The following is a 26,265-nucleotide window of genomic DNA, read 5'->3' on the forward strand; positions in this document are numbered from 1 at the left end:
AAACATATGGGATTTGATCCTAAAACTCGTTCATTAAGCTATAACCGCTTAATTAACTCTAGATTACCTCCAAACCGTTAGAAAAATTCATAAACTAGCTAAAACAAAAGGTAAACTGGCCCGAAAAACTTTTAATTGGACTTGATTCAAATCAAAATGACCTTAACTGATCCGAATTGGCCTTAAACAAGCTTTCATCAAAGGGGATTAAGTCAAACCAGAGCTAGATGCACTAAACTGAAACAAAGTTGGATGCACGAGAATCAGAGTTAGTGAGCCAAATCGAAGGTTGCTCAATGATTTGTAACACTCGAGCCCGACACATGTAAGTTTTCCTAATTTTTCTTTAATTTCTAAACTTTTGAAATTTTATCGATGGATTTAGAGGCAGAATTTCACGAAGGCAGGAAAAAATGCCCGAAATATCTCCACGGACCTAGAAATAAATAAATAAATATACAAGAAAAATTAGACTACTTAGGTCAAAGTCAACCAAATTTGGCCCCTCTTGAAATAAATATACAAAGTTGGCCAAGAATCAAGACAGAAATTAGAGTTTTGGGACACCTTAAATTTCGATAAGAATGAATAAACCCTAAAGTTTGAACGCGTTTATTATGATATGTAGTTGCCTAAAAATTATAAGAAAATTACATCTGAAACGTTGAATTAGAGATCAACAACTCTTAAGAATGAACCAAATAGTTTCGAGTTTTGAATTAGAAGTTATAAAAACCTAAAGAAATTATTTTGAATCGCTCAATAATCGAAAATCTAGAATGTGGAAATTGCATGTGGGTTACGTTGAGGACATGCAGCGGTCGGAAGAGTGCAAAATGTGTTCAGGCATATGGAAGACACGTGTCACAATTTGGCTAGAGCTACGTATCGTCTAGATCGATCAAACCCGATTCCAACCCAAAACCTGCACACTCAAACCAGTAACCGTATGTCTGAATCAAAAAGATGATCTGACCCAACCTGTTGAACTAGCTTGATAACTCGCGACTATGCCCTTCCTTCGCATGTGACACACGCATGATAAACTCGCATTAGATACCCTACAATGTGTGTAGCGTGTGAGTCCCTATTTCCTTGTTGTTTGACTTTTGTGAGGATAGGAATTTGTGTATCTGCCTTCTTGTGTGGTTGTATGGTTTACTGTACATTAACTTTAGATGATTGAATGTATGATTCTCTTTATAGAGCGTAAGTAGTGGAAATATAATAGAGTAGAGGGTGAGCGTAAGTTTGGCTAAACAATGACTTAGGATGGAACCTCTGCAATAGTCTAACCACATAAGAATCATGAGAGATGATTAGAGGGAGTAACTCTAGTGCTTCCGACTAAACTAGACTCAATGAGTCAAAACCGAGAGACCTAGAGACGTGAATCTATATCAAGGCTGGCAAACCGCCCTAGAGACCTAAAAGATGACCACGACAACTGTGCTAGACAAAGGTAGTGACAAGGCAACCCTAATCCTCAGCCCAACGATCCAAGCTTTTGTTGAAGTAAAAACCCTTGAATCAAAGTAATTAACACCTCTTATACAAAATTCGGATCAACAAAAGATACTAGAATTAGATTACCTCCTACAATCAAAGATCTAGAAGCAAGATTTGGAAACCTTATTCTAAATTAAGTCATTCCACAATCGAATTTGATGAAGGTTTAGTAGAACCTCTCCTTAGTAGACACGTTTTATAACCGTGAGACTAACGACCACCATACGTAACAAACTAAAATGGATAATATTTATAGCATGTGCAGGTTAGATGAGATTTGTCCCGACTCAATTTGTGGGTTATAATAGTCAAATGAAATATAATTAAAAGTGGTAAAAAAAATAAATATAAAATTAATTAGAAAGTTTGTATTTGAAGCAAAGAAAAAGAAGCGGTTGTGTAAGACGCGCGGGCGGTGTTGAGAGAAAAGAGCGCATGATGGTGAATGATAATGAAGCAGAAGGGTGAGGATATTGGGCGCACAGTGGACCCTATGGAAGTGGGGACTCTTTTCCTTTCTTTCTTTCTTTCTTTCTTTCTTCTTCTTTATTTGGGCACTCACCATTGCCCACACCTTTCTCCCTCGGGACCTGCGTTCCTTTCCACTCTCTCCTTCTTTCTCACCCAGTCCTTCCTCGCGTGCTTCCCCATCCCTGGAACTCCCACAAAAAAACACGAACAAAAACAGCCCCAAATCCTGTTCCAAACCCAAGAACACCAACAAAAATGTCCCACAATCTCTTCTACTTCCACCATTGTTGTTTAAACCCCTTTTCCTCATCTGGGTCTTCAAGAAATGCCGTTTTTACTCTCTATTTTCATCTCTATTTCATCAAATCCATGTGATTTTCAAGCTTTTTCCCTTGTTCTTCGTCTTCTTCCAACACTATGAAGCCAGGTTAGTTTGATTCCATTGTTTCTATACCTTGCTTCTATAGGGAAGACAAGAGACATGGAATCTCTTTTCTTTTCGGGTGGTTTTTTTTAATGTTTACTTTCTTTGTCGTGTTTTTAATTATTGTCTATTTGTTTTAGTTTCTTTTGAGTTGTTGTTCATCTCTGTTTTTGGGTGCTTCTGTTTGTCATTTTAAGGATGCAAAATGATCCACTCGTTTGATCTTCAAAATGTGTTGAGATTAAGTGTACTGATAACTATGAATGCTGACAATTAGGATTTCATTTGGCTATACTGATTTTGATTTTTATCTGTTCATTCATTCTTGCATTTCAATTGAATGTACTTGTTTTTCCCTGTTCTTTCCATGGATTGGATGGCTATGTTTGAAAAAGCCAAAGAGATGGAAAGGAAATGGGAACGTTCGAAAAATACTCGAAAGTAGAGACCTAAGCCAATGGATTCCAATGTGGTATTCCTCTAACGTTATTCATTCACAGATGATTTGTTAGGAATCACGAACCTTCATAATAGTATGATATTGTTCACTTTGAGTATAAGCTCTCGTGGCTTTGCTTTTGGTTTCCCCAAAAGGCCTCGTACCAATGGAGATGTATTACTTGCTTATAAACCCGTGATCAAACGCTTAATTAACCAATGTGGGACTCTTCTCCTAACAATCCTCCCCTCGAACAAAGTACACTGTAGAGCTTCCCCTGAGGCATATGGAGCCCTCGAACAGCCTCCCCTTTTATCAAGGCTAGACTCTTTCTCTGGAGGCCTCGAACAAAGTACACCTTTTGTTTGATACTTGAGTCACTTTTGACTACACTTTCGAGACTCACAACTTCTTTGTTCGATATTTGAGGATTCTATTGACATGGCTAAGTTAAGGGCATGACTCTAATACCATGTTAGGAATCACGGCTCTCGACAATGGTATGATATTGTTCACTCTGAGCATAAGCTCTCATGGCTTTGCTTTGGGCTTCCCCAAAAGGCCTCGTACCAATGGAGATGTATTCCTTGCTTATCAACCCATGATCAAACCCTTAATTAACCGATGTGGGACTCTTCTCCCAACAATCCTCCCCTCGAACAAAGTACGCCATAGAGCCTCTCCTGAGGCATATGAAGCCCTCGAACAGCCTCCCTTTAATAAAGGCTCGACCCTTTCTCTGGCTCGGATACTATTTATAACAGCCCAAGCCCACTACTAGTAAATATTGTTCTCTTTGGGCTTTCCCTTTTGGGCTTCCCCTGAAGGTTTTAAAACGCATCTGCTAGGGACAGGTTTTCACACTCTTATAAGGAATGTGATAAGATAAGGAATCAACTACAAGGGGAATAAGATTCGGATTACCTTGTTGATCGAATATCTCAAGTCAAGAACACTTTGTTTGAGATTCGAATCACTCCAGAAGCAAGATCGATCATCTCTAGCTTCAATGATTCTAGTTGATCAAATATCTCAAGACAAGAACACTTGATTGAGATTCGAATCACTCCACAAGCAAGATTGATCATGTCGAGCTTGAATGATTCTACATGCAACCTAAACTACATAGAGTTGCAAAGAAACTTAGCCATTGGCTAAAGAAAAGCACAAATGCTTCTTTTAATATATCTTCTAAGTCTTCCTTACAAATACAACATACATGGCTTTATATAGCCTCAAAATGAAAGCATTCCAAAAGTTGTAACATTCATACTTAATGACCATAATTAGCCATTATGTAAATGTAACCTAAAAAGTAAATAAAATGTCTTAAAATACAATAACTCTAAATTACTCTAAATTGTAACCCACCCAAACTTTATAACCATCAAACTTCATTCCTCTTCAATGTGACATGAATTGCAACCTCTTTTGATAATTTTGACAACATTTTCTTCACATCTTCATTGAAGTATATTGTATGAATGATGTCTCTTGGTTCATATCATTCTCCGCTTCTTCAAGAGGATTCGTCCTCGAATCTATTTGTGAAACTTTGCTGCAAAACATAAGATATGAAAATACAAAGGCCCTCACAACAATCTCTCATGTGTATACAACACTCAAGGATTTTTTTTTAGGCCACTCTGTTTACACAAATGAAGCTCTCATTCTCACCTCTCAAAATTGTAAATATAGCGAAGATTGAATTTTGAACTTTGGGTCGATTAAAAACTAAAAAGAAAAAAACAAATTGAAAAGAAACGCAAAGGAAACATATATCCGATCTTGAGCCTGAAGCTCTGATACCAAATGATAAGATAAGGAATCAACTACAAGGGGAGTAAGATTCGGATTACCTTGTGGATCGAATATCTCAAGCAAAGAACATTTTGTTTGAGATTCGAATCACTCCAGAAACAAGATCGATCATGTCTAGCTTCAATGATTCTTGTTGATCAAGTAATCTCAAACACTTGTTTGAGATTCGAATCACTCCACAAGCAAGATTGATCATATCGAGCTTGAATGATTCTACATGCAACCTAAACTACATAGAGTTGCAAAGAAACTTAGCCATTGGCTAAAGAAGAGCACAAATGATAAGATAAGGAATCAACTACAAGGGGAGTAAGATTCGGATTACCTTGTGGATCGAATATCTCAAGCAAAGAACATTTTGTTTGAGATTCGAATCACTCCAGAAACAAGATCGATCATGTCTAGCTTCAATGATTCTTGTTGATCAAGTAATCTCAAACACTTGTTTGAGATTCGAATCACTCCACAAGCAAGATTGATCATATCGAGCTTGAATGATTCTACATGCAACCTAAACTACATAGAGTTGCAAAGAAACTTAGCCATTGGCTAAAGAAGAGCACAAATGCTTCTTTTACTATATTTTCCAAGTCTTCCTTACAAATACAACATACATGGCTTTATATAGCCTCAAAATGAAAGCATTCCAAAAGTTGTAACATTCATACTTAATGACCATAATTAGCCATTATGTAAATGTAACCTAAAAAGTAAATAAAATGTCTTAAAATACAATAACTCTAAATTACTCTAAATTGTAACCCACCCAAACTTTATAACCATCAAACTTCATTCCTCTTCAATGTGACATGAATTGCAACCTCTTTTGATAATTTTGACAACATTTTCTTCACATCTTCATTGAAGTATATTGTATGAATGATGTCTCTTGGTTCATATCAGAATGTTTCGTTCTCCTCTCCAACCAATGTGAGATCTCACACTATCTAACTATAGTTTTTAACATCGAGAGGCACTGATACACAAGGCAGGATGAATGAAATGGTATTTGATCTGAACTGTGACAATGGAAGAGGATTAATGCTGCAAATATGATCCAAAGAAAGAGATCCATTCCCATTTGTGATCTTCACCCAACTGGTGTATTTTGCAAAAGAAACTCAGAATATCAAATCACTTGTTCTTGTTAGGAACCATGACTATCCACCATGGTTTGATATTATCCACTTTGAGTATAAGCTATCGTAACATTGCTTTTGGTTTCCCCAAAAGACCTTGTACCAATGGAGATGTATTCCTTGCTTACAAACCCATAATCAACCCGTTGAATAGCCTCCCCTTGATTGAGGCTTGACTCCTTTCTCTGGAGCACTCGAACAAAGTACACCCTTTATTTGACACTTGACTACACCTTCGAGGCTAGCAATTTCTTTGTTCGACACTTGATGATTCTATTGACATGACTAAGTTAAGGGCATGGCTCTGATACCATGTGTTAGAAAAGACGACTCTCCATAATGGTATGATAATGTCCACTTTGAGCATAAGCTCTCGTGGCTTTGCTTTTGGTTTCTCCAAAAGGCCTCATACCAACGGAGATGTATTCCCTACTTATAAACTCATGATCATCCCCTTAATTAGCCAATGTGGTACTCCCTCCCAACAATCCTCAACAGTCCTTCCGTTGCCCATGACTTGGAAGCTTTGATCTTTGTGTCTCTGAGAGTCCGGGTATATCACGAGTCTAAAAAAACCTTCAATTATTATTATTATTTCTAAAGAAGTTCACAAGTTCACTTGAAGTTTGCCACTTTTTCCTTTGCTTGTTTTGCCATCATACAACTTCTCTTGTAGCTGTTTTTTGTTCTTGATTTGATTGGAAGTTCTCTCTTTCACTTCCAGGTGTAGAGCAAGGTGATTTGGACTCATCTCCCGTGCAAAGTTTGGATGGAAGTTTTAGAAAGTTCATATCTGGTAACCATTGCTTTTTATTTATTTATTTATTTTGATATTCTCAATAAATATAGTCTCAAATAATGTTGAGGCACACTACAAGAAAGGGCTCGAGTCAAGAGTAATAAGACCTAGCGAATGGTTACAAGAAACCGAACATATCCGAAAAGACTCTCATCCTAAAGTCCCCACAAAATAGCACACGCCCCATCTTTGAAGGGTAGATGAAGGAAAAACTCCTTAAATGCCTCCTTACGACTCAAAAAAATTGTGCTAGGCTGCTCGAGCACAAGCACAACTCTAGGGACTATCTTGCTTATGCCTCGTCTTTTCCTCAATGTCCACTCTGTGTGGTGTGTTGGATGATGCACTGTTCTCCTTGGTTGCATCATGACACTCGTCTAGGCCCTAGTGTGGCTAGGCTATCTTGCTTATGCCTCGTCTTCTCCTCAATGTCCACTCTGTGTGGTGTGTGGGATGATGCACTATTCTCCCCGATTGCATAATGACACTCGTCTAAGCCCTAGTGTGGCTAGGCTATCTTGCTTATGCGTCGTTTTCTCCTCAATGACCACTCTGTGTGGTGTGTTGGATGGTGCACTATTCTCCCCGGTTGCATCATGGCACTCGTCTAGGCCTTAGTGTGGCTAGGCTATCTTGCTTATGCCTCGTCTTCTCCTCAATGTCCACTCTGTGTGGTGCGTTGGATGATGCACTATTCTCCCCAGTTGCATCATGACACTCGTCTAGGCCCTAGTGTGGCTAGGCTATCTTGCTTATGCCTCGTCTTCTCCTCAATGTCCACTCTGTGTAGTGTGTTGGATGATGCATCGTTCTCCCGGTCGCATTATGACACTCGTCTAAGCGCTTGTGTGGTTAGATGGGTGCCACTTGAGGGTCGTCGTTTTGCTTATTGTAACGTAAGGGTCACTACCTACTCTTTTCATAGTGTGGTTGTGCACCAGACACCAACAGAGACCACATAAGCTAAACAACCCACCCAACTCGTCCCAGAACAACTTCCTCCCTCTTTGTTTGGGAGGCCGGTAAACCCTAGACATCCACCCTTCGACACCTGGAAGCTTAAGGAAACTCACACTGAAAAGGTCCCTTTAACCATGTTTGGATTTAACAAGAATGACGATGTCGAGGTTTTCCTATGCAATGACCTCTTTAACCAATCTCCTATTCTCCATACCTGTAACAGCCCAAGCCCATGGCTAGCAAATATTGTCCTCTTTGGGCTTTCCTTTCGGGCTTCCCCTCAAGGCTTTAAAACGCGTCTACTAGGAAAGGTTTCCACACCCTTATAAAGGGTGTTTCGTTCTCCTCTCCCTGGGGAATAGATTGACTTCCACAAGGGCACTTTGGAATAGATTGACTTTAGGGACAATAAACTTTAGGGAATAGATCGACTTCCATAAGGGCACTTATGAATAAAGAATAGTGTGGGGATAATTGGATATGCAACTAAATGATGCTTCAATTACATTCTTATCCTCACAACGCTTACATCAATATGCTACAGGTTTTCTTCAAAATGGTACAGACTTGTCTCCAGCTCAAAGCTTGGATGGAAGTTTTCGAAAATCACACTCGGGTTTGTACTCCTCGGTTAAAATTCCATTTTTGTCCCTATACTACTCGATGTGTATTACTTTGGTCTCAGTTACCGTACATTCAATAAATCTTAAAATTAGTTCCTACTATTAGCGATCGTTAACTGATTCATATAACACAACGGTCATCTTCATTGCAGCTCAATCAGGGCGTAGTCCGTCTGCCACTGCCTCATCAGGCAAATTTGTTCCTGTTTCAAGAAGAGTATATAAAGTGCTGAAGGACTTTAAAAGAAAACTCATTGATTTTGATATCTTTAATCAGAGTCTTGAGGATTGGGTCGTGGAGAATACTTCATCCCGTTCTGCGGATGAGGAACCAAATTTTCCATCGCCATTTCCGATCGACGAAATTCACGAGCTCGATTTAGCACTAGAAGGAGTTTTGTTTCAGCAACTGTTTCGTATGCCATGTTCACCGTTCTCCGATGATCTAATCGAAGATGAGTTTCTTGCACTTGAAGACTTCTTTCATGCTATTATCAATGGTTTATGGCGTACGTTTTGGCATAAGAGCAGACCGTTACCTTTCTTTGTATCCTGCCCTCGTCACTTAGGATCGAAATTCTATACCGTTGAAAAGGCGATATCAAGGGGAAAGGTGGGAGAGTTACTAGGCTTAGGCTTGATTTCTAGAGTTGGAGACGAGCTACAAGTACGTTGGGATCAAGTCGTGCAGTTTGCTTTATTCAAGGCTAATGTACTATCAGAAGACGGGTTGAGGTTGTCGGGTCGTGTTGTTTGTGAAGCTCTCTTCTATGGCTTACATTTACTTATTTCTAGGAGTTTAAGCAAAATTGGTACTGTCAAGAACTATGATTCTGTTTTCGTTTTGATATTAGATTCAAAATATGGTGGCGTAGTAAAACTCGGCGGAGATCTTAGCAGGCTCGACATTAACTCGGCTAACCCGTACCAATCAGCAGTGGAATGGATGAGAAACTATGCTGAAGTATGCGTTTCACCGGTCGACCGTATATGGAACAAACTTGGAAATGTAAACTGGGGAGACTTGGGAACTTTACAAATCTTATTGGCAACTTTCTACTCTGTAGTCCAGTGGCATGGTCTGCCAAGACACTCGATTACGTCTTTAGCATCAGACCATGGTTTGCGTTTACAGAAGCGTTGGATCGAGTGTCGAGTGTCGGAGAATGAAAATACAATAGTTCCTTTTGAACAGTTTAATGATCATCCTGGAGAGATCGTTGAACTCGAGCAGATGGATAATGATGTGTACAAGAACCAAGCATTGCGTTTGAAGCTTCGTCCCGGGGAAATACTCGTTGTTGATGATCAAAGACAAGGGCGAAAAAGCTTCGAGGTGCAGGGATCCTTGGTTGGTGTTAATAACTGTTCTTTATACACTGCTGTTTCTGTTGATTATCCTGCTGAGTTGTTGACGCTTTACGTTGGCGCTCACGTGTCGAAGCTCGAGCCATCTTGGGAGGATATGAGTCTTTGGTATCAAGTACAGAGACAAACAAAAGTACTGAACATCTTCAAGTTACAAGGCATTTCAAGCAGATGCTTACCTGAAATCATTGCCTCGGGCCGAATCCTACATTCTGGTCCGTGTAAGAAGCAGACCGTGGGGGGACGATGTGATCACCCCTGGTGCGGGACACCGGTGCTTTTGACATCACCGGTTGGTGAGCAGCTTTCATCTATAGTTGCTCGGGATGGCTCGTTATCTTCCGAAGAGGCGATTCGTTGTTGCCGGGACTGTCTAGCTGCTCTAAGAAGTGCATCTCTAGCTAGTGTCCAGCATGGTGATATCTGCCCTGAGAATATCATACGTGTTGTCGACGTGCAAGAATCAAGAAACGGTTACTTATACATTCCGATATCGTGGGGACGTGCCGTTTTGGAAGACCGTGACAGCCCGGCTGTGAACTTACAATTCTCATCCTCTCATGCTCTCCAGCATGGGAAACTTTGTCCATCATCGGACGCTGAGAGCGTCATTTATCTCCTCTATTACATTTGCGGTGGATCGATGGAGCAACAAGACTCCATCGAATCGGCATTGCAATGGAGGGAAACAAGCTGGGCGAAACGGATCATTCAGCAGCAGCTGGGCGAGGCGTCAGCCTTGTTGAAGGCATTTGCTGATTATGTTGATAGCCTTTGTGGAACGCCGTACACAGTCGACTACGACATATGGTTGAAGAGACTGAGCAGGGCGGTCGATGGGTCGTCGGATCGAGGCAAAACGGTCGAGGAAGTTGCTATAACATTGAAGCTGGAAGATGTGGCTGAGTCTTCAGGAACATCAGGAGCTGGTGCTTCTTAAGGTTGTTTATTATGTTCCATTGCTAAGATTTGAGTGGGGATTTTTTTAATTTTTTTTTTTGTTGATTTCTTTGTTTAAAAGAATGAGAGATGAATTTGTATGAATGTTACCAGGTTTCTCCTCATGGGGAATATGATTTTGTGAAATTGTTTCCACTGTAAATGTATAATGTTTGCTCAAAGTTTATGAAATCATGTTTATGCTGTTCATGATTTGGGTTCGATTGGGTCGTTCGATTGCTTATGGGGTTTGATTTTGAGTTCGACTCGTTTAGTTTCACTTCAGATAACGACTTGTTTTCGAAGTTTTCGAGCTTTCAGAGAAGATTTTGGTCTTCGACGACTTTTGTTCTTCTAAGTTTTTGGGTTTTTGGAGATTTTGATCTTTAAACTCTCTCGATCGATCTGCGAGATCCCATGTTGATTGGGGAGAAGAACGAAACATTTTTTATAAAGGTGTAGAAACTTCTCCGTAGCAGACACGTTTTAAAGAATAATATCTGCTAGCGGTGGGTTTGGGCTGGGCTTAGGCTCTTACAATATCGTATTAAGATATAATATTTGGACTCTTACAATATCGTATTAAGATATTAGTTAAGAGCATATCTGAAATTTTTAGGAGTTGCTAGTAATATATTTTATTTTAGATTTGATTAACGTATATTTTATTTATTTAAAAGATTTAGTTAGTTATATATTTTTATAGTTTGTATTTAGCAGTATATTTTATTTTAGATTTGATTAACATATATTTTATTTATTTAGAAGATTTAGTTAGTTATATATTTTTCCTATTTTTGGATATTAATAGATACTTTGTATCTTATTTAAACGTGGTAAACAAAGATATGTTTTCTATCCAATTCTATTTCTCTTAACCTAATAGATCCATTAGGCTATGATTCAAGGGAAATTGAACTATATAGCAAAAATTGACATCGATATGGTTGAGTTAAGAGCATGACTCTGATATCATGTTAGAAGCAATGAACAATATTGTACACTTTAACATAAAAGTTTTGTTGAAAAATTCATCAAATTTGAACGTTCCTTACAGTTTTGTTGAAAAATATTGAAAGAAACTTAGTTTTTTTTCACATAATAATTTAAAGTGTCTCTGTTAAGGTCTTGCTCGAGAGGGTTGAAGTTGTGAGGTCTTGTAGATACGAGTACATGTTTTTTTTTTTTTTCATTATTTTATGCTTAGAACAATCTTTTTTGGATTTGGTATAATATTAAAACGAGAAAGCAACTTTTTTGAACGAGTTAATGACTCTGGTCTAAAACAGGTAAAAAGTGTCAATGGTAACACCTATGGAAGATCGAAATGACCCGAAAATGAAAGTGTTTAGGTTCGTATTTTAACGAGACTAAAAGAATATTCCAGAGAATCAACCCAATAAATTAGAAAGATGATTTATGAGGTGTAAATAAATTGAAATATTTTTTTTAAATATTAAGGGTATTAATGTTATATTTTTTATTTTATTTTATTTTATTGAAAAGAATATATAAAGTTGATTATTTTTTATAATTTAGTATGCTACAAATAAATGCCTCCACGTCGTAGTCATCAGCCGTTTACTCCTTCTTCCGCACGCTTCAACGCTTCTGCGTCTGTATTTATTCGTTAATGGTTTCATTTCAAAATTCCCAGAACCAGCACCAGTCGATTCCCTTCTCCTTCACATACTTGCGGTTATGGCGGAAGTTGGAGAGTGCTCTGCTTCAAATTCCTCCATACAAAACTGGGCGAAGCTAAGTATGTTTCCCCCTCTCACTTTGTTCTTCTCGGTATCTCTTTTGTTGGACTGATCCGATGCCTGTTCCGTGTTGCATTATTGGATTCTCTGTTTGATTTTCTTGTGCTCAGCGCTTGAGAGTTGGACAGTTTTTAAAACATAATCGTTCCATTTTTTGCAAGCAAAATTTGTTGCTTTTCCAAATAAATGTTCTTTTGGGTTGAAATTATTGGGGAAGACAATGTAATTGAGGAAATGATTTTTGGTGGATCGAGCAAATGAACTAAGTTTAGCGTTTTTGAAGGTCGATGATTTATTTGTATCTGATTTACATCGATTTCATGAATTGTTAGCAGTATGAGTTACAGATATCAAGCTAATTGTCTCACTAATTTTTCTATCGGTAGACAGTATAAGAATTAAGGAATTACTATTTTGGTGGAGATATACAAGAGGAAGATGAGAGTGAACCTTTCTCCCCAATTAAACGATCATAAAATTGTTACAAGATCATACCTGCAAGGAACACTATCTAGCTACCAAAAAACGAATAAAGTGCTCAAAGTCTATGTAACCTCTCTGAATTTATGGAAATTATTACTTTTGACATTGTCTCAAGACGTTCCCATACCTCATGGAAATTATTGCTTTTAATTCTCTGTAAATAGAGATATATTCTTCACAACTTTCATTCTAATAAAAATTCTAGACTTGATTCTTGTAGATTTCTCTTTTTAGTCACTTGATCATGGATTTGCATGAAAGAAACTTGATGGATTGAAGATATCATTCTCGAACATTTTTGTCATCTCTTAGATGATTTCTTTTTAAGAAACACTTCTTTCAAATTTTTATGTTGGGCAGGTAATATACAATTTCAATCTTTTTTGAAAGGAGACACAAAACTTTCATTGACAAAATGAAAAATTACATATTAGATGTTGGCAAGCAGAATGGTTATTAAGTCTTTCATGGCATACAATGCAAACAAGAGGAGAAAGTACTCGAAAGCTATATTTATTGCAATCTTTTAATTTAAAAAAAAAAAAAAAAAAAAAACTATTGCAATCTAAATTGGCATTGTTTTTGGAAATTAATTTGCTATTTTATTTTATTCTTTTCCAGTTTCACTTGATAAAAAATACGCAGATATTGAGATAAACTCGGATGAGGCTGTTATCTTCTCAGAGACAAAGTCCTCATCTGTTGATAAGTATGAATGGTGCAAAATCACAAGGAATTCCGATGTAAACTCTATCACTTTGCAGAATAGAAGGTAATATGTTGTGGCTACGAAGTAATTAGTACTAAAATCAAATTATATTCTTATCCCATAAATCAGAGCCTCCATACAGTTTGGTGTAGGTATTTTAAGATTTTTTATATAATGGTAAATCTTAAGAAAGATCTCCACTTTTACCATTAGAGACTCTCGTGGAGCTTTTATATCAAAGTTTGGTGTAGAGAACGGCTTAAAGTTCATGATTTTTCAGTGATGTCAAGGATTGTAGGGGTAGTAAGATCATGAGATTTAAAATAATTTAGCCGAAAGTTTTTATGTTACGTTTAGTATCAAAGTTTGTTTTTATATGTTTTTTAATGTTTTTTCTTTTTTTTTTATATGTATATATGGATATTTATTTTCTTGTTTCTTGGAGTTGTTGTATAGTGATGTTTGAAAAAATATTTATTGTCTTTACGATCTCCCTCTCTTTGTCTCTCCTTTTCTCTTGCCGTATGTTTTATCTATTGTGTTTTGGGTGCTATAGTTTCAATGCTATTCTTGTTGATGAGACTCTTGTTCAAAAGGATGACATTGCTTTCATCAAGTGTGGAAGCGAAATTGTTTCTGGTCCGGTCCAAGATGGTTAGTATTTTTTCAAACTCTTGTGTGAAAGAGAAAGTTTAACGTGATGGATGAATTAGAATTATTTGTTTTCAATTTATTGAAATATAACAGGATGAAAGTTCTCACTAATTTGTTATTTGAAAGTTAATTGTTTGTCATGTTAGTATATTGTTTACCGTGTTAGTATTTAATGTGCATAACTCGTGTTTGCTAACATTTTTCCTTGTATATTTGTACTTTTTTATTTCTTTTCATATAGGTCTAGATTGATAGCTTAATGCTAGCATATATGATTGATAATTGATCTATCTAAGTTTATCTTTCACATCACTCAAAAATTGAGAAGCATTCTAGCAAATATGTTTGATAATCGTTTTGTATAAATTTGAGTCTTTCACATCACACAAGAAACAAGAAATACGTTTCTCTCATACATAGCTTTGCATTTATCAATAAATTTCCTAAGTTTCCACTTTAAAAAGATACCTTAGCTTTACAACACACTGATCCATTGGGAACTTAGCTTTACCACATAAGTATAATGGAAGAATAGATGAGATTGGTCTTCTACAGCTGAAAGGCAAAGACTGCAAGCTGATTGTTTTAATATTAAGTCGTTTTTTAACTTCACAAGCCAAGTCACTATATTGATTTTTCTTGGGCTCATTGACTTAACAAAACTTCTTCTTTTGTTTTTTTATATTAAACTTACTATCTCTTGTTATTTAAGCCAATTGGAGAATATATTATCCTCACCTTTGGTTTGACTTTGAATATTTTTTAGAATTTTTACTTTGAATATTTTTTAGATTTTTTTTTTATTCAAATATTCCCATAGATAAATACAAAATGTAACTGCACAAATATATTTTCTTTGTGGTTTGATTGAAAATGGAGAACTATCTCAGGTAAAAGCTTTTTCTTTGTTGAACTATTCTATCTTAATCTTTATGGAACTATTCAATTTTAATCTTCAGGGCATTTGAGCTATAAATTTGAAATTTTGTCAGACTCAAAAGTATGCAAGGGCTTAAAGGTGATTGGTTAATTGTCATGTTTCGATTATCTAAATGTGATATTAGCTTTCACCATTGTTTTAGAAATACTCAATTTTAGCATCTGTTGAATTTGTCCAGATTTCTATGGATGTTGAACACACAAAATGCAGTATTTGCTTAAACATTTGGCATGATGTTGTCACAGCTGCTCCTTGCTTTCACAACTTTTGGTAGGGATATTTATTTGTTTCTAGCTGGTTATTCACCTTTTAATTTAGGTGTTTTCATTGAATTGTAATTGGTCTACAGCAATGGATGCTTCTCGGAGTGGTTAAAAAGATCCCAAGAGAAGCGTACAAGTGTACTTTGTCCCCAGTGTAGAGCAGTTGTGCAGTTTGTTGGAAGAAACCACTTCTTGCTGAACATTGCAGAGGTAATATCGTACCAAAGCATCTAAGTGAAGAAAAATGTTATTTGGTTTGCAGGATTTTGTCATAGCAGTATATATGTCTTGTAACACATTTTTTTGTTGTATGAATTTTATGGGGATTTGTTTTTGTTTTTTGGGTTCATTAAAGGGTTGTATGAATTTTATGTAGTTGTTAAACAGAAACTTCAGGTTTTAGGAAAGAACTGTAGTAAAGTTTAAAAGGGGAAAGCTTAAGAACTCACTACAGCACTTTAGATATCCACCAAGGGTTTTGGACTTAAATCTGCAAGAAATATCTTTAAGGGTACTATTGTGTTTGGAGAGGAGTAAGGAGAAGACTTACCATAGAGACGTATTCTCTTTTTTTTTTTTTTTTTTTTTTTTTTTTTTTTTTTTTGCCCCTTGAATNAAGGGCTTATTTCTGAATTCTCAACATTATTCTTTTCTCCTGGTGCACAAAAGAAACAGTTCTGCATGTTGTGATGAAGAAAATTTTCGTAAGTGAAAAATCTCAATTCCCCTCAATGGAGAATGGCATAAAAGATTAAAAAATTCCAGTTTTAGTTAATTACGATTGGGGAGAGGATTTACGAAATTGCATTTGAAATTGAACACCAAAGTAGAGCAAGTATATATAGTAAGACCGCAACCTTTCTTTTACCGTCTATAAAGAGTGGATTTGCTGATTTTGGCTCAAGCATCGGTGTCAAACATGCACACACATAGCTAATTAGCATGTCAAAGTTTTATATACTTATTTTTAATTATGACACTTGCACAGAAATGTCATGACACACTTATAACACGTATCAAACATGTGAATTAGGACAGTAGTGTACATGTGTTAGACACTATTTGTACAAAGTGATTATGAGCCCAACATTTGTTAGAAGTCATATTAAACACTTATTAAGCATAATAAATAAAAACACAAGTGGTAATATAGGACAAACCTATTAAATTTTGAGAGTGATACTTCAAACTCAATTTTAGGCATATCAATGTATAAACTCATTGACATATGAAGGTTCTTGTATAAAAATGATATATATTATAGTAAATGTATCTATTAAGAGGATATTTTGCCGTGATAATTAGTTAGAATATATCTTAGATATTTAGGAAGTTGTTAGTATAGATTTGATTAACCGTATATTTTATTTATTTACCAAATTTAATTAGATATATATTTTTCTATTTTTAGGTATTAGTTGATAGTTTGTATCCTATTTAAACGTGGTAAACCTGAATGAAGATCATACTTTCGATCCCAATTCTATTTCTATTTCTCATTCTTAACATGGTATCAGAGCCATGCCCTAAACTTAGTCGTGCCAATAGATGGGTAAATCCTCGAATCCTCAAATATCGAACAAAGAACTCTTAAAGAAAAAGGAGCCAAGCCCCTCCTCAAAGGCAGTCAAAAATGACTAAGACTCCAAAGGAGTCGAGCCTCGATTAAGGGGAGGCGCACTTTGTTCGAGGGGAGGTGTTGGATGATGGAAGTCCCACATCGACTAATTTAGGGTGTGATCATGGGTTTATAAGTGAGGACTACTAACTCCATTGGTGTGAGGCCTTTTGGGGAAGCCCAAAGCAAAACCATGAGAGCTTATGCTCAAAGTGGACAATATCATACCATTGTGGAGAGTCGTGTCCGTTTAACAGTATCCTTATCCTAAATGTTTTTAAAAAATGACGTGTGACCTAGTCTATGTTGTGTACATCTATGTCTCGTTGTGTCTCGTATCTGTATCTATGCTTCTTAGCAGTCTGCTGCCTAGCGTCCCAGGGAAAGGAACTCTTTAAGCTATTTCTGCCAAACCATTTTTCTTCCCAGATGGAACCTTCATCCCCCAACTTTTTTCAGAAGGGAAGAATATATCTCATCTGCATTCTAATTTTCCCAACAACTCTTATTATTGTTTCCCATAATTTGTTTGATACTCAACCTGTACTCATCCTCATTAGCTTTAAATTTTTTGTAAAGTATATGTGAGGGTACTAACAGGGGATATGTTGGGAATACTAGTAGGATATTAGTAAGAACATAGTGATAATTGGCTAGGGGTGACTTGGTTATAAATGTAGAGAGATTGGGATCTTAGAAGAGGGGGAATTATTTTGGGGAGGTTACAATACAGTTATTTTGTTGTATCTTGTAACCGAGATCCTAACAGGATAAATATGGTTGATTTCCTAATTCCCCTGCATCAGTTCAGCAATTCTATAAACTTTAATCCCTGTTATACTATTTTTTTTTCTTATTCTTTTCAGTTCTATCTCATAACTGATTGGCTGCTTGTTTTGTCTAGACTATATTGCAAGAGGACTCTTCCCTTAGACGTTCAGTCGAAGAAATTGCTATTTTGGATTCTTGTTCATTAATACAATCAAATCTGGTAAGTAATCTTATTTTTTTATCATACTTGTGTATTGATGTTATGACGACGATAGGAATGTCAATTTCTAAATTTTTACTATTGACTTAAGGGAAATCTCCAACTGTAGCAAAAGAGAACTATTTTTTTATGGAATGGCAGGGATGTGAATATCAGTGTAAAAATATTTTTTTACCTGGGGGAGGATGTGATTGTCAACATTTTAAGCAAGGTCAAAGGTTTTATGCTTTTCGTGAATTATAAGTGATATATATGCCTCTTATAGAATTTACTCGAGGGCTGGAATTGTTGCACTTTGGGGAATAGTTAGAATGGTAATTTCAATTTGCTGTATATTCTTTAAAAACATAGATTCTTCATTTTCTTTGTGGTCCGGTTCTTCCGATAAAATCGAAGTTATTGTTGGATATTGCTTCCAAAGCCAAGTCACCTTTATATAATCATTTTTAAAACAAATTTTACTTACAATTACAGCAAGGAGATGATTAAAATCCAATGCACTAAAACTTATTCAACAATGTGGTTCAAAATGTATTAATTTTTGTAAATTTGGACTTTAAAAGTTTTATGCTCTGGTTTTTTGTAATAAGAAACAAGGAGTGTACTTCAAAATAGAATCATTGTACTAAAAAGGTGGAGAGGAATCACATCTCGAGAGGTAAAGGGTAAGGTCTTAGAGGCTTACTAGTGTATAGAGACAAGTTGCCTTTATCTCTTTTCAAGTTTGCTGACAACACCGCTTTAACGACACTCTTTTTCTACCTAGGGAAGGAGGAGTCTTATTAATCTAAACTGCATTAGGTTTGTTTTAGACTTTTTCAAAGTTGAAGATTAATGGGGTAAATGTTTGTTGTGGGGGTTTACTGTGATCCTTCTAAATTAAGTAGGTAGGCTTCTTTGGTGGGTCGTGGGGTCTGGACCTTTCCATCAACTGAATGGGTCTTCCTCTTGGCCACAATCCTACACTTGGTATGTTTTGGGATCCTGTAGTGGAGAAAGGTCACAAGCATCTCTCCTATTGGAAAAAAGAGTTTTTTCAAAGAAAGGTAGACTTACCCTAATTCAGCCAGTTACGAGGGATCTCAATGTTCTCTTTATTTAGGATTAAGGTGCCGATATGTAAATCCTTAGAGGAGTATGAGGGACTTCTTGTGGGAAGGGTTAATGAAGGAAAAGGGTCTCACCTAGTGAACTAGTGTGTTGTCAATAAGTTGATGGTGCTCAAGGGGCTAGACATAGCTAATCTTAGCATGCAAAATGAAGCCTTTTTGGCTACATGGCTGTGGCGCTTTCCCAGGAGTCTAGCTTCCATTGGCAAAAGATTATTGTGAATAAATATGGTCTTCACCCTTTTGAGTCAATCTTGAGTGCAGTTCTAAAAGGCACTTCCAGATTGATTATGAGAAAGTTGCCTTGCTTGATAGGACTGCGATATTTGTATCTGTTGTAAGGGAGCAACTATAGACCTCAAACATCTTTTGTGGTCTTGTGATTACATGTGGGCAGTCTGGACTTGTTTCCTCCAGTCCTTTGGTCTCAACTTGGTCCGACCTAGAGAGGAATTTTTGCTTCATTCATCCTTTAGCAAAAAGGGTCACTTTTGTGGCTCTCTGACATTTGTGCTTTGTTATGTGGTCTTTGGGACATTTGTGCTTTGTTATGTGGTCTTTGGGGTGAGAGGATCAATAGAGTTTTTAGAGGAGTCGGGAGGTCCTAAGAAGTTTGGTCCCTTGCTAGGTTCCATACCTCCCTTTCGGGCTTGGTGTGTAATGACTTTTGTAATTCCCCTTTAAATACTATCATCCTTGATTGGAGCCCTTTTCTTTATTTTGACTCCTTTTGGGTTTGTTTTTTTGTATGCCCTCGTATTCTTTTTTTTTATTTTTATTTTTTTTTCTTGATGAAAGTATGGTTTCTCTTACCAAAAGAAAAAAGAAAAAAAAAAAAAAAGAAAAAGAAAACCCCTTTCTTAAAAATCTTTACAAAGTGAAGTTTCTTAAAACATTCTAGGCTTTTTTACATAGTTTTTCCCTACAAGATATATGTTTAAATAGGGACGCTCCTATATTTCCGTAGTCTTTTTTGCAAAATAAAGAACTGAAAGATGTTTTCAGTTAAAATCTTCTTAGTGTATTTATCATCATATGAAATTATTTCTATTTTCTTTTTCCTTTTGTTTAGTTGTAATGATTTTCCCTTACAACCTTGAGGTGAAAATATTTCTCGATAAAAATCCCCAAGTAACTTCAGAGTTTACTGTCTTGACTCTTCAAAATTTTATTGCTTAATTATGATTAGTTTTCATTTTATGTAGCTTGCTCTTTGATTTTTTTGGTCTCGTTGTGCTTTTACTCCTTTTCTGCCCTAGTAGAAAATTGGAGGATTTGGGATGTTTATACTCCTGATTTAAGATGGAAGAGCAAAGATTTGAAAAAAGAAACCATTATGCCCTTTCCTACAAAATTTTCATTGATAGTAGGTGAAAACTACGTATCATAGATAGTCTAAAAGAGAGAAAATTCAGGAACCACCAAATTATTGATATTTTCCCCCTTAAAGAGAACTGCCAATAACTGATTTTGGACAGGATGGATAGTTCTGGAAAGAGGTTTGGGAATAAAGATGCACCATTCCAAGAATATTCTTGAAGGGGAAGAAGTTGTAGACCATTTCTTGAAAATTTCCATACAACAAGAGAATATGAACTATTCATACAATTTAGAATCCCAACCTTTTGTTACAGATACGTTTTCTTTTAATACAATATACTAAAAAGGGAAGATCACAGGAAAATCAACATAACTTGACTAGTTAACCAAAACAGCGGGTTCTGGAGGACCAAATGAAATCCATGGAAATTTCCAGCCATGTATCATATTAGTTATCACAGAAACAAAAGGATAAAGAGGTGCCCTTTTGGTAATTGATGTGGGAGTTCAGAAAGTTAAGGATCTCTCAACCTAACTTAGGTTCTCTAAGCCGTTAATAAAATAATATGGAATGCTACCCCAATTTATTTAAATCATCTCTAAGCTGTTAATAAAATAATATGGAATGCTACCCCAATTTATTTAAATCATCTCTAAGCTGTTGAGGGGAAGCCCGGATGGGAAGCCCAGATAGGAATGCCTAAAGAGGACAATATTTGCTAGTGATGGGCTTGGGCTGTTAATCTTCTACAGTAGGTTCTTTTTAAATTTGGCTTCGGAAGATCCAGATAGTTTCCTCTCTAGCCCTTTGCTTTTGGTTTGTGGTGTAAATTTCTTCAAGCTGTCAGTGTCAGCATCTCCCTCTTTTCGTTGGAGATGGGTTACTTTAATCCAAAATCCTCATAATTCTTTTGGATACGTGGTCAGAGTAATTGGGGTAATTTTGAGATTAAAATTTAGATGAAGCTGATATTTAGGTACTGTATTTTAATGCTTTTCTTTGTATGTGGACATTTTATTTTTGCAATGTTCCCCTTTTTTATTTGTCAGTTACTGTGGGTATACTTGTAGAACTTCCTACAGGTCTTTTTTATGGTTATTGTGCCATTTTGTTTTTATTTTTCTTCTACTTTTTCCCTCAATCTCTTTGTACTTTCATCATTCTTACTTTATGATGAAAATTCGTATTGGTTTTTGATTTTCTCTGAGATGTTTAAGCTACAATCTTACCTCGTTGAGCATCAATCTTTTGTGCAGTTTACTTATTTTCAATCGTGTTGATTATGCTTGTAATTCTTCTAGGTCATTGGGTCTGGGAAGAAGCGCACCCAGAAAAGGCCTCATTCAGTACTGGGCCAGGAGGAGAGCGGTGTTTTAGAGCTTCCATGCCCTCAATGTGGTAAATATTTGCTTTCAGTTGGAAAATCATCTTCCAACGCCTTTTTGTCCATTCTCATCGTTAGCGACTTTTCTATAATACTTTGCTCTGGTTGAATTATCACTAACCCCACCAGCTTAAATGGATATGTCGAGTATATATATATATATATTTTATATATATTATTAACATTTTTCCTCACTTGTGAGCTAGAAAAATAATTTAACTCACGAAATTTATAAGTGAATTATTAATATGAATTGGGAAGAAAACATTACAAGATTTGAACGCATTATCTTCTCAAAGAAAAATAAATGTACTTGGCTTCTTCTACCGTGCAATAAGTTTTAATAATTTCTAATTTATTCCTTTTCTGGAGTTCATAGATTTCCATTCATTGCATATCTAGAGTTTTCTACCATTCTGTTACATTTTATATAATCTGAAAAGTCAATTTACATTTTCCAGGTACTGAATATGCTGGATTTCGCTGTAATCCAAACACGGTTCATCTACAATGTCATGGATGTGGAGGAATGATGCCTTCTCGATTTGATATTGGGATACCTCAACATTGTATGTTTGCATTTTCCCTTTATATTCTTTCTGTAATTATGATGTTTATATTAGCAACTTGTACATATTGATTTGTCAATACTCTATGGTGTAACTTAAGGCTGCTTACATTTATGGTAAGAGAGGGTTATTTTAGATTGGTGCATCCAACATTACTAAATACATTCATCATATCTATCTATCATTAGCGCATATAGATTGCAGTATGATGTAAAGAATCACTTGGGTTGTCTTTTGTCTGGGTAAATATAGTTCAACAGACTCATTATTCTTTGTTGATGAAATTTGTTCATATAGTACGAAGTCAGAGATTATATTAACCTTAGATATGAGTGTAATGGTGATTAGTCTAATACAACGTTTCTATCTTTATTATTTTTATTTTATATGTACAAGTTTGTGGACAATGGTCAAGAGACATGTAAAGAGGGGGAAATATTTAAAATTCAAATGCAGATGGCGCATCCTAGGATGTTTCAAAGTATAAGATTGTGAGTTCCCATATCAGTTGGAGTACTTCCTTAACAAGGGTGTGGAAACCTCCCCCTAGTAGACGCGTTTTAAAAACCTTGAAGGGAAACCCGAAAGGGAATACCCAAAGAGGACAATATCTTTTGGCAGTGGGCTTGGGCTGTTACAAATGGTATCAGAGCCAAACACTGGGCGGTGTGACAGCGAGGACACTGGGTCCCCAAGGGGGTGGATTGTGTGATCCCACATTGGTTGGAGTGCTTCCTTGTGTAAGGGTGTGGAAATTTCCCCATAGTAGACGCGTTTTAAAAACTTTGATGGGAAACTCGATAGGGAAAACCCAAAGAGAACAATATTGGCTAGGAGTGAGCTTGGGCTGTTACAAGCTTAGGTATTTATATCTTTCTTCATGATCCAGTAGTTGGATGGCCATGAGAAGGACATCTTGAATTTAACATGATCGAACAAATCTTGTTGAGATTAATAATCCCTTCCTAAATAAAAAATAAAAGAAACTGCACCACGGAGGCCAACTTTTGTTGCTGAATGTTTCATCCAATTATGAACTAGTAGATTTCTCTACCTTATATTTTACTGAGATTAAGTTCCAATGAAATTTGAACAAAACAAGGATTCAGAATTAAAAATGATATATATGCAGAATTAACGTCTTCCATCTCTATTTTGTATAGTTGTAAGCTTTTGTGTACATTGCAGGTTTAGGATGTGATAGAGCATTTTGTGGTGCATATTGGCGAGCTCAGAGGTTACAAAGAAGTGGTACTTACGCCACGTGCAATCCCGAGACTCTAAAACCGGTATGTGCTGTTATTGTTTGGTTTCTTTGTTTTCTTTTTCTTGTTTCAAAAGGATTCTGTCAAAGCTTGTTACCTCTTGTTGTTCTTTTACATTATTGGGCTAGCTAAATGATTCCGTTTCTATTTTACTTTGTAAAGGTTCTCTTATACTTGCATGTGTTCTTCATTGGCAGATCTCCAGTCGTACCATCTCAAGAATTCCACAGTTGACACATGAAAATAATCAACACGAACAGGATGTATAGATTTGCATCTACTTATTCATTAAGCAGCTTTTCCAGTTTTGCTAATAGATTATTGATATGATTCACATTTTGGTTCTTAGATTACAGAGAGGTGCATTAGTCAGATGGGTAAAACATTGCAGGATGTCATCTCTGAATGGATTGTGAAGTTTAACAATAGAGAAATTGGTAGGTTTTTTCCAACTTTCTTGTTATTTTTTTATTATTAGAAACTAAGAATGCTCTTATTATAGAAAACTATAAAAGGGAGAAAAAATATATTATGCTACTGACAGAAAGTTCCTAGGGATGATACCTTAAAACGTAAAAAAACAAGACTAAAGAGAAATTGTGGGAGACTGCAATGATATTCATCATAAAGTAATGGAAAACTTGTAGGAAAATTTGTTATCCATTGGCATGCCTCGTGTGAGGGCACGAGTGGTCGAAATTTATTACGTATGTGAATATAGCGGCTTATTAGTCTTTCGTCCTTTATTGAAATTTTACTATTCTTAGTCGAGGACTTTCATGTATACCTATATATATTAAACTCAAACATATAGACTGACATGGGTTCTTCCATATTTTGGTATCACATTAATAGAAATGTCCCTCATATAGTAATCTTAAATTGCAAATCAGATCGAACTCGAATGCCTCTAAACCACGTGGAGATGATAACTGCAGAGACGCATATTTGCAAGTAAGTCTTCTCATATTTCGTTCTTATTTTTCCACTTGAATTCATGCAAGGAAATTGATGTCTTTTTCCACAGAAAGTATTGTATTTACTAGTTTATTTCTGCTTGAGGATACAGATCACATCCCTTTTGTTTCTCTCGTTTGTTCGGTTTAATTCTTGTACATGGATGGAAAGGGTCAAGTGCAATATGCGCATCATCATCTTTCATCTATCATCTTTCTTAGGTTTTTCCTTTCGGACTTCCCCTCAAGATTTTAAAACGTGTCTACTAGGGAGAAGTTTCCACACCCCCTCTCCAACTGATGTGGGATCTCACAGTCCACCCCCTTGGGACCCTGCGTCTTCACTGGTACACTGCTCGGTGTCTGCTCTGATACTATTTGTAACAGTCCAAGTCCACCGCTAGTAGATATTGTTCTCTTTGAGCTTTCTCTTTCAGACTTCCCCTCAAGATTTTTAAAATGTGTCTATTAGGGAGAGGTTTCCACGCCCTTATAAGAATGTTTCATTTCCCTCTCCAACTGATGTGGGATCTCACAATCCACCCCCCTTGGGGCCCAGCGTCTTCACTGGTACACCGCCCGGTGTCTGCTCTGATACCATTTGTAACAGTCCAAGCCCACCGCTAGCAGATATTGTTCTCTTTGAGCTTTCTCTTTCAGACTTCCCCTCAAGATTTTTAAAATGCCTCTATTAGGGAGAGGTTTCCACACCCTTTTAAGAATGTTTCATTCCTCTCTCCAACCGATGTCGGATCTCACTAGAATGGCCTTATGAATTAGTCAGGTTATTAAGCTATAGTTTGCTAAAAAAAATCGTCTTCATTTCAAATGTGTATCTTGTCTCATACCATTTCAGTTTAAAGCTGTTTTGGCATCCATTTTGACATGTAATACGTTCTGACAACTTGGAATGCCTTTTTGTCTCAATGAAGTGAGTGTTATGACAAATTGGTGGGATTTCTACTCTACTGGTTTCGCATTTCAACGCCAAAATATGTGAGTACTTTTACCTGGGAATTTCATTTCTCCCTGCTTCTCCTTTCTAAATCCTACGTGAAATGTGGCAGCTTCTTCCAGGAGATGCAACTGAAAGGGAAAATTGTTGGTATGGATATGCATGTCGGACTCAACACCACAACGAAGATCACGCTCGCAAGCGAAACCATGTTTGTCGTCCCACCCGATCCCGATGATAATAACGATTTCTATATCTGCTTCACGTTTTCTTTCCCTTTTAACTATATTTTTCTCTAGTCTTCAGTCATGTGATCTTTGAATTACAAGCATATTTTTGTGCCCTTAATTGGTTGCAAATATGCTCTTTGTATGTGTATATTATTACATTCTCAACAAATCATGTAAACTTTATTATCAAAGTTATGCCTTTGGGCCTAACCTTGTTTGATGTTGACTCAAAAGAAATGGCTGCATACATCCTCCTGGTAGAAAATTGATTGCTCATATAACGTTTTCTTGGCCTGCAGATAGATTCCTTGTTATTCCCTGTTTTGTTCACTTGCAGGCTTTGCCATTGCATGCTTGCGGCGTACTTGCCTTGTAAGAAAGCAACGGCTCAACATTTTTATACATGAAAAGTGATGAAACACAAGTCAAAAAGGTGAAAATTTGTGCCAACGACTTCTATATGCCATATTCTAGCTTTGGAACTGTGATGTATGATGATTGTTAATACTAATCTTGATTCTCGAGAATTGATTGATTGATTCTTTTTTTTTTTTTTTTTTTTT

The 26,265-nt window shown here is 36.4% G+C and overlaps 2 protein-coding genes across 4 annotated transcripts; both read left to right on the plus strand.

The window, feature by feature from the left end:
• Positions 1-2,006: 2,006 nt before the first annotated feature.
• Positions 2,007-10,700, plus strand: LOC111439878. The gene is made up of 4 exons (XM_023077345.1): positions 2,007-2,407; positions 6,528-6,599; positions 8,107-8,178; positions 8,338-10,700. Exons 1-4 carry the CDS (start codon positions 2,398-2,400, stop codon positions 10,491-10,493), a joined length of 2,310 nt encoding a protein of 769 aa, XP_022933113.1. The 5' UTR covers positions 2,007-2,397; the 3' UTR covers positions 10,494-10,700.
• Positions 10,701-12,082: 1,382 nt separating this feature from the next.
• On the plus strand, positions 12,083-25,980 carry LOC111439866 (E3 ubiquitin-protein ligase CHFR). Of its 3 annotated transcripts, none has more exons than XM_023077329.1 (15): positions 12,083-12,254; positions 13,360-13,510; positions 14,004-14,101; positions 15,061-15,119; positions 15,220-15,311; positions 15,391-15,514; positions 17,827-17,913; positions 21,645-21,741; positions 22,189-22,296; positions 23,485-23,585; positions 23,759-23,824; positions 23,911-23,998; positions 24,455-24,515; positions 25,450-25,513; positions 25,585-25,980. In XM_023077329.1, the coding sequence occupies exons 1-15, from the start codon at positions 12,194-12,196 to the stop codon at positions 25,708-25,710; spliced, it is 1,383 nt and encodes a 460-aa protein (XP_022933097.1). In that variant the 5' UTR covers positions 12,083-12,193; the 3' UTR covers positions 25,711-25,980. The 3 variants fall into 3 exon arrangements, with proteins under 3 accessions (XP_022933097.1, XP_022933098.1, XP_022933099.1); XM_023077330.1 differs by having other exon boundaries at positions 12,105-12,254; positions 13,384-13,510; XM_023077331.1 differs by having other exon boundaries at positions 12,106-12,254; positions 13,423-13,510.
• Positions 25,981-26,265: the final 285 nt, after the last annotated feature.

This window comes from Cucurbita moschata, unplaced genomic scaffold (assembly GCF_002738365.1).
Source record: "Cucurbita moschata cultivar Rifu unplaced genomic scaffold, Cmos_1.0 Cmo_Scf00113, whole genome shotgun sequence".
In the NCBI taxonomy this organism is placed as follows: Eukaryota; Viridiplantae; Streptophyta; class Magnoliopsida; order Cucurbitales; family Cucurbitaceae; genus Cucurbita; species Cucurbita moschata.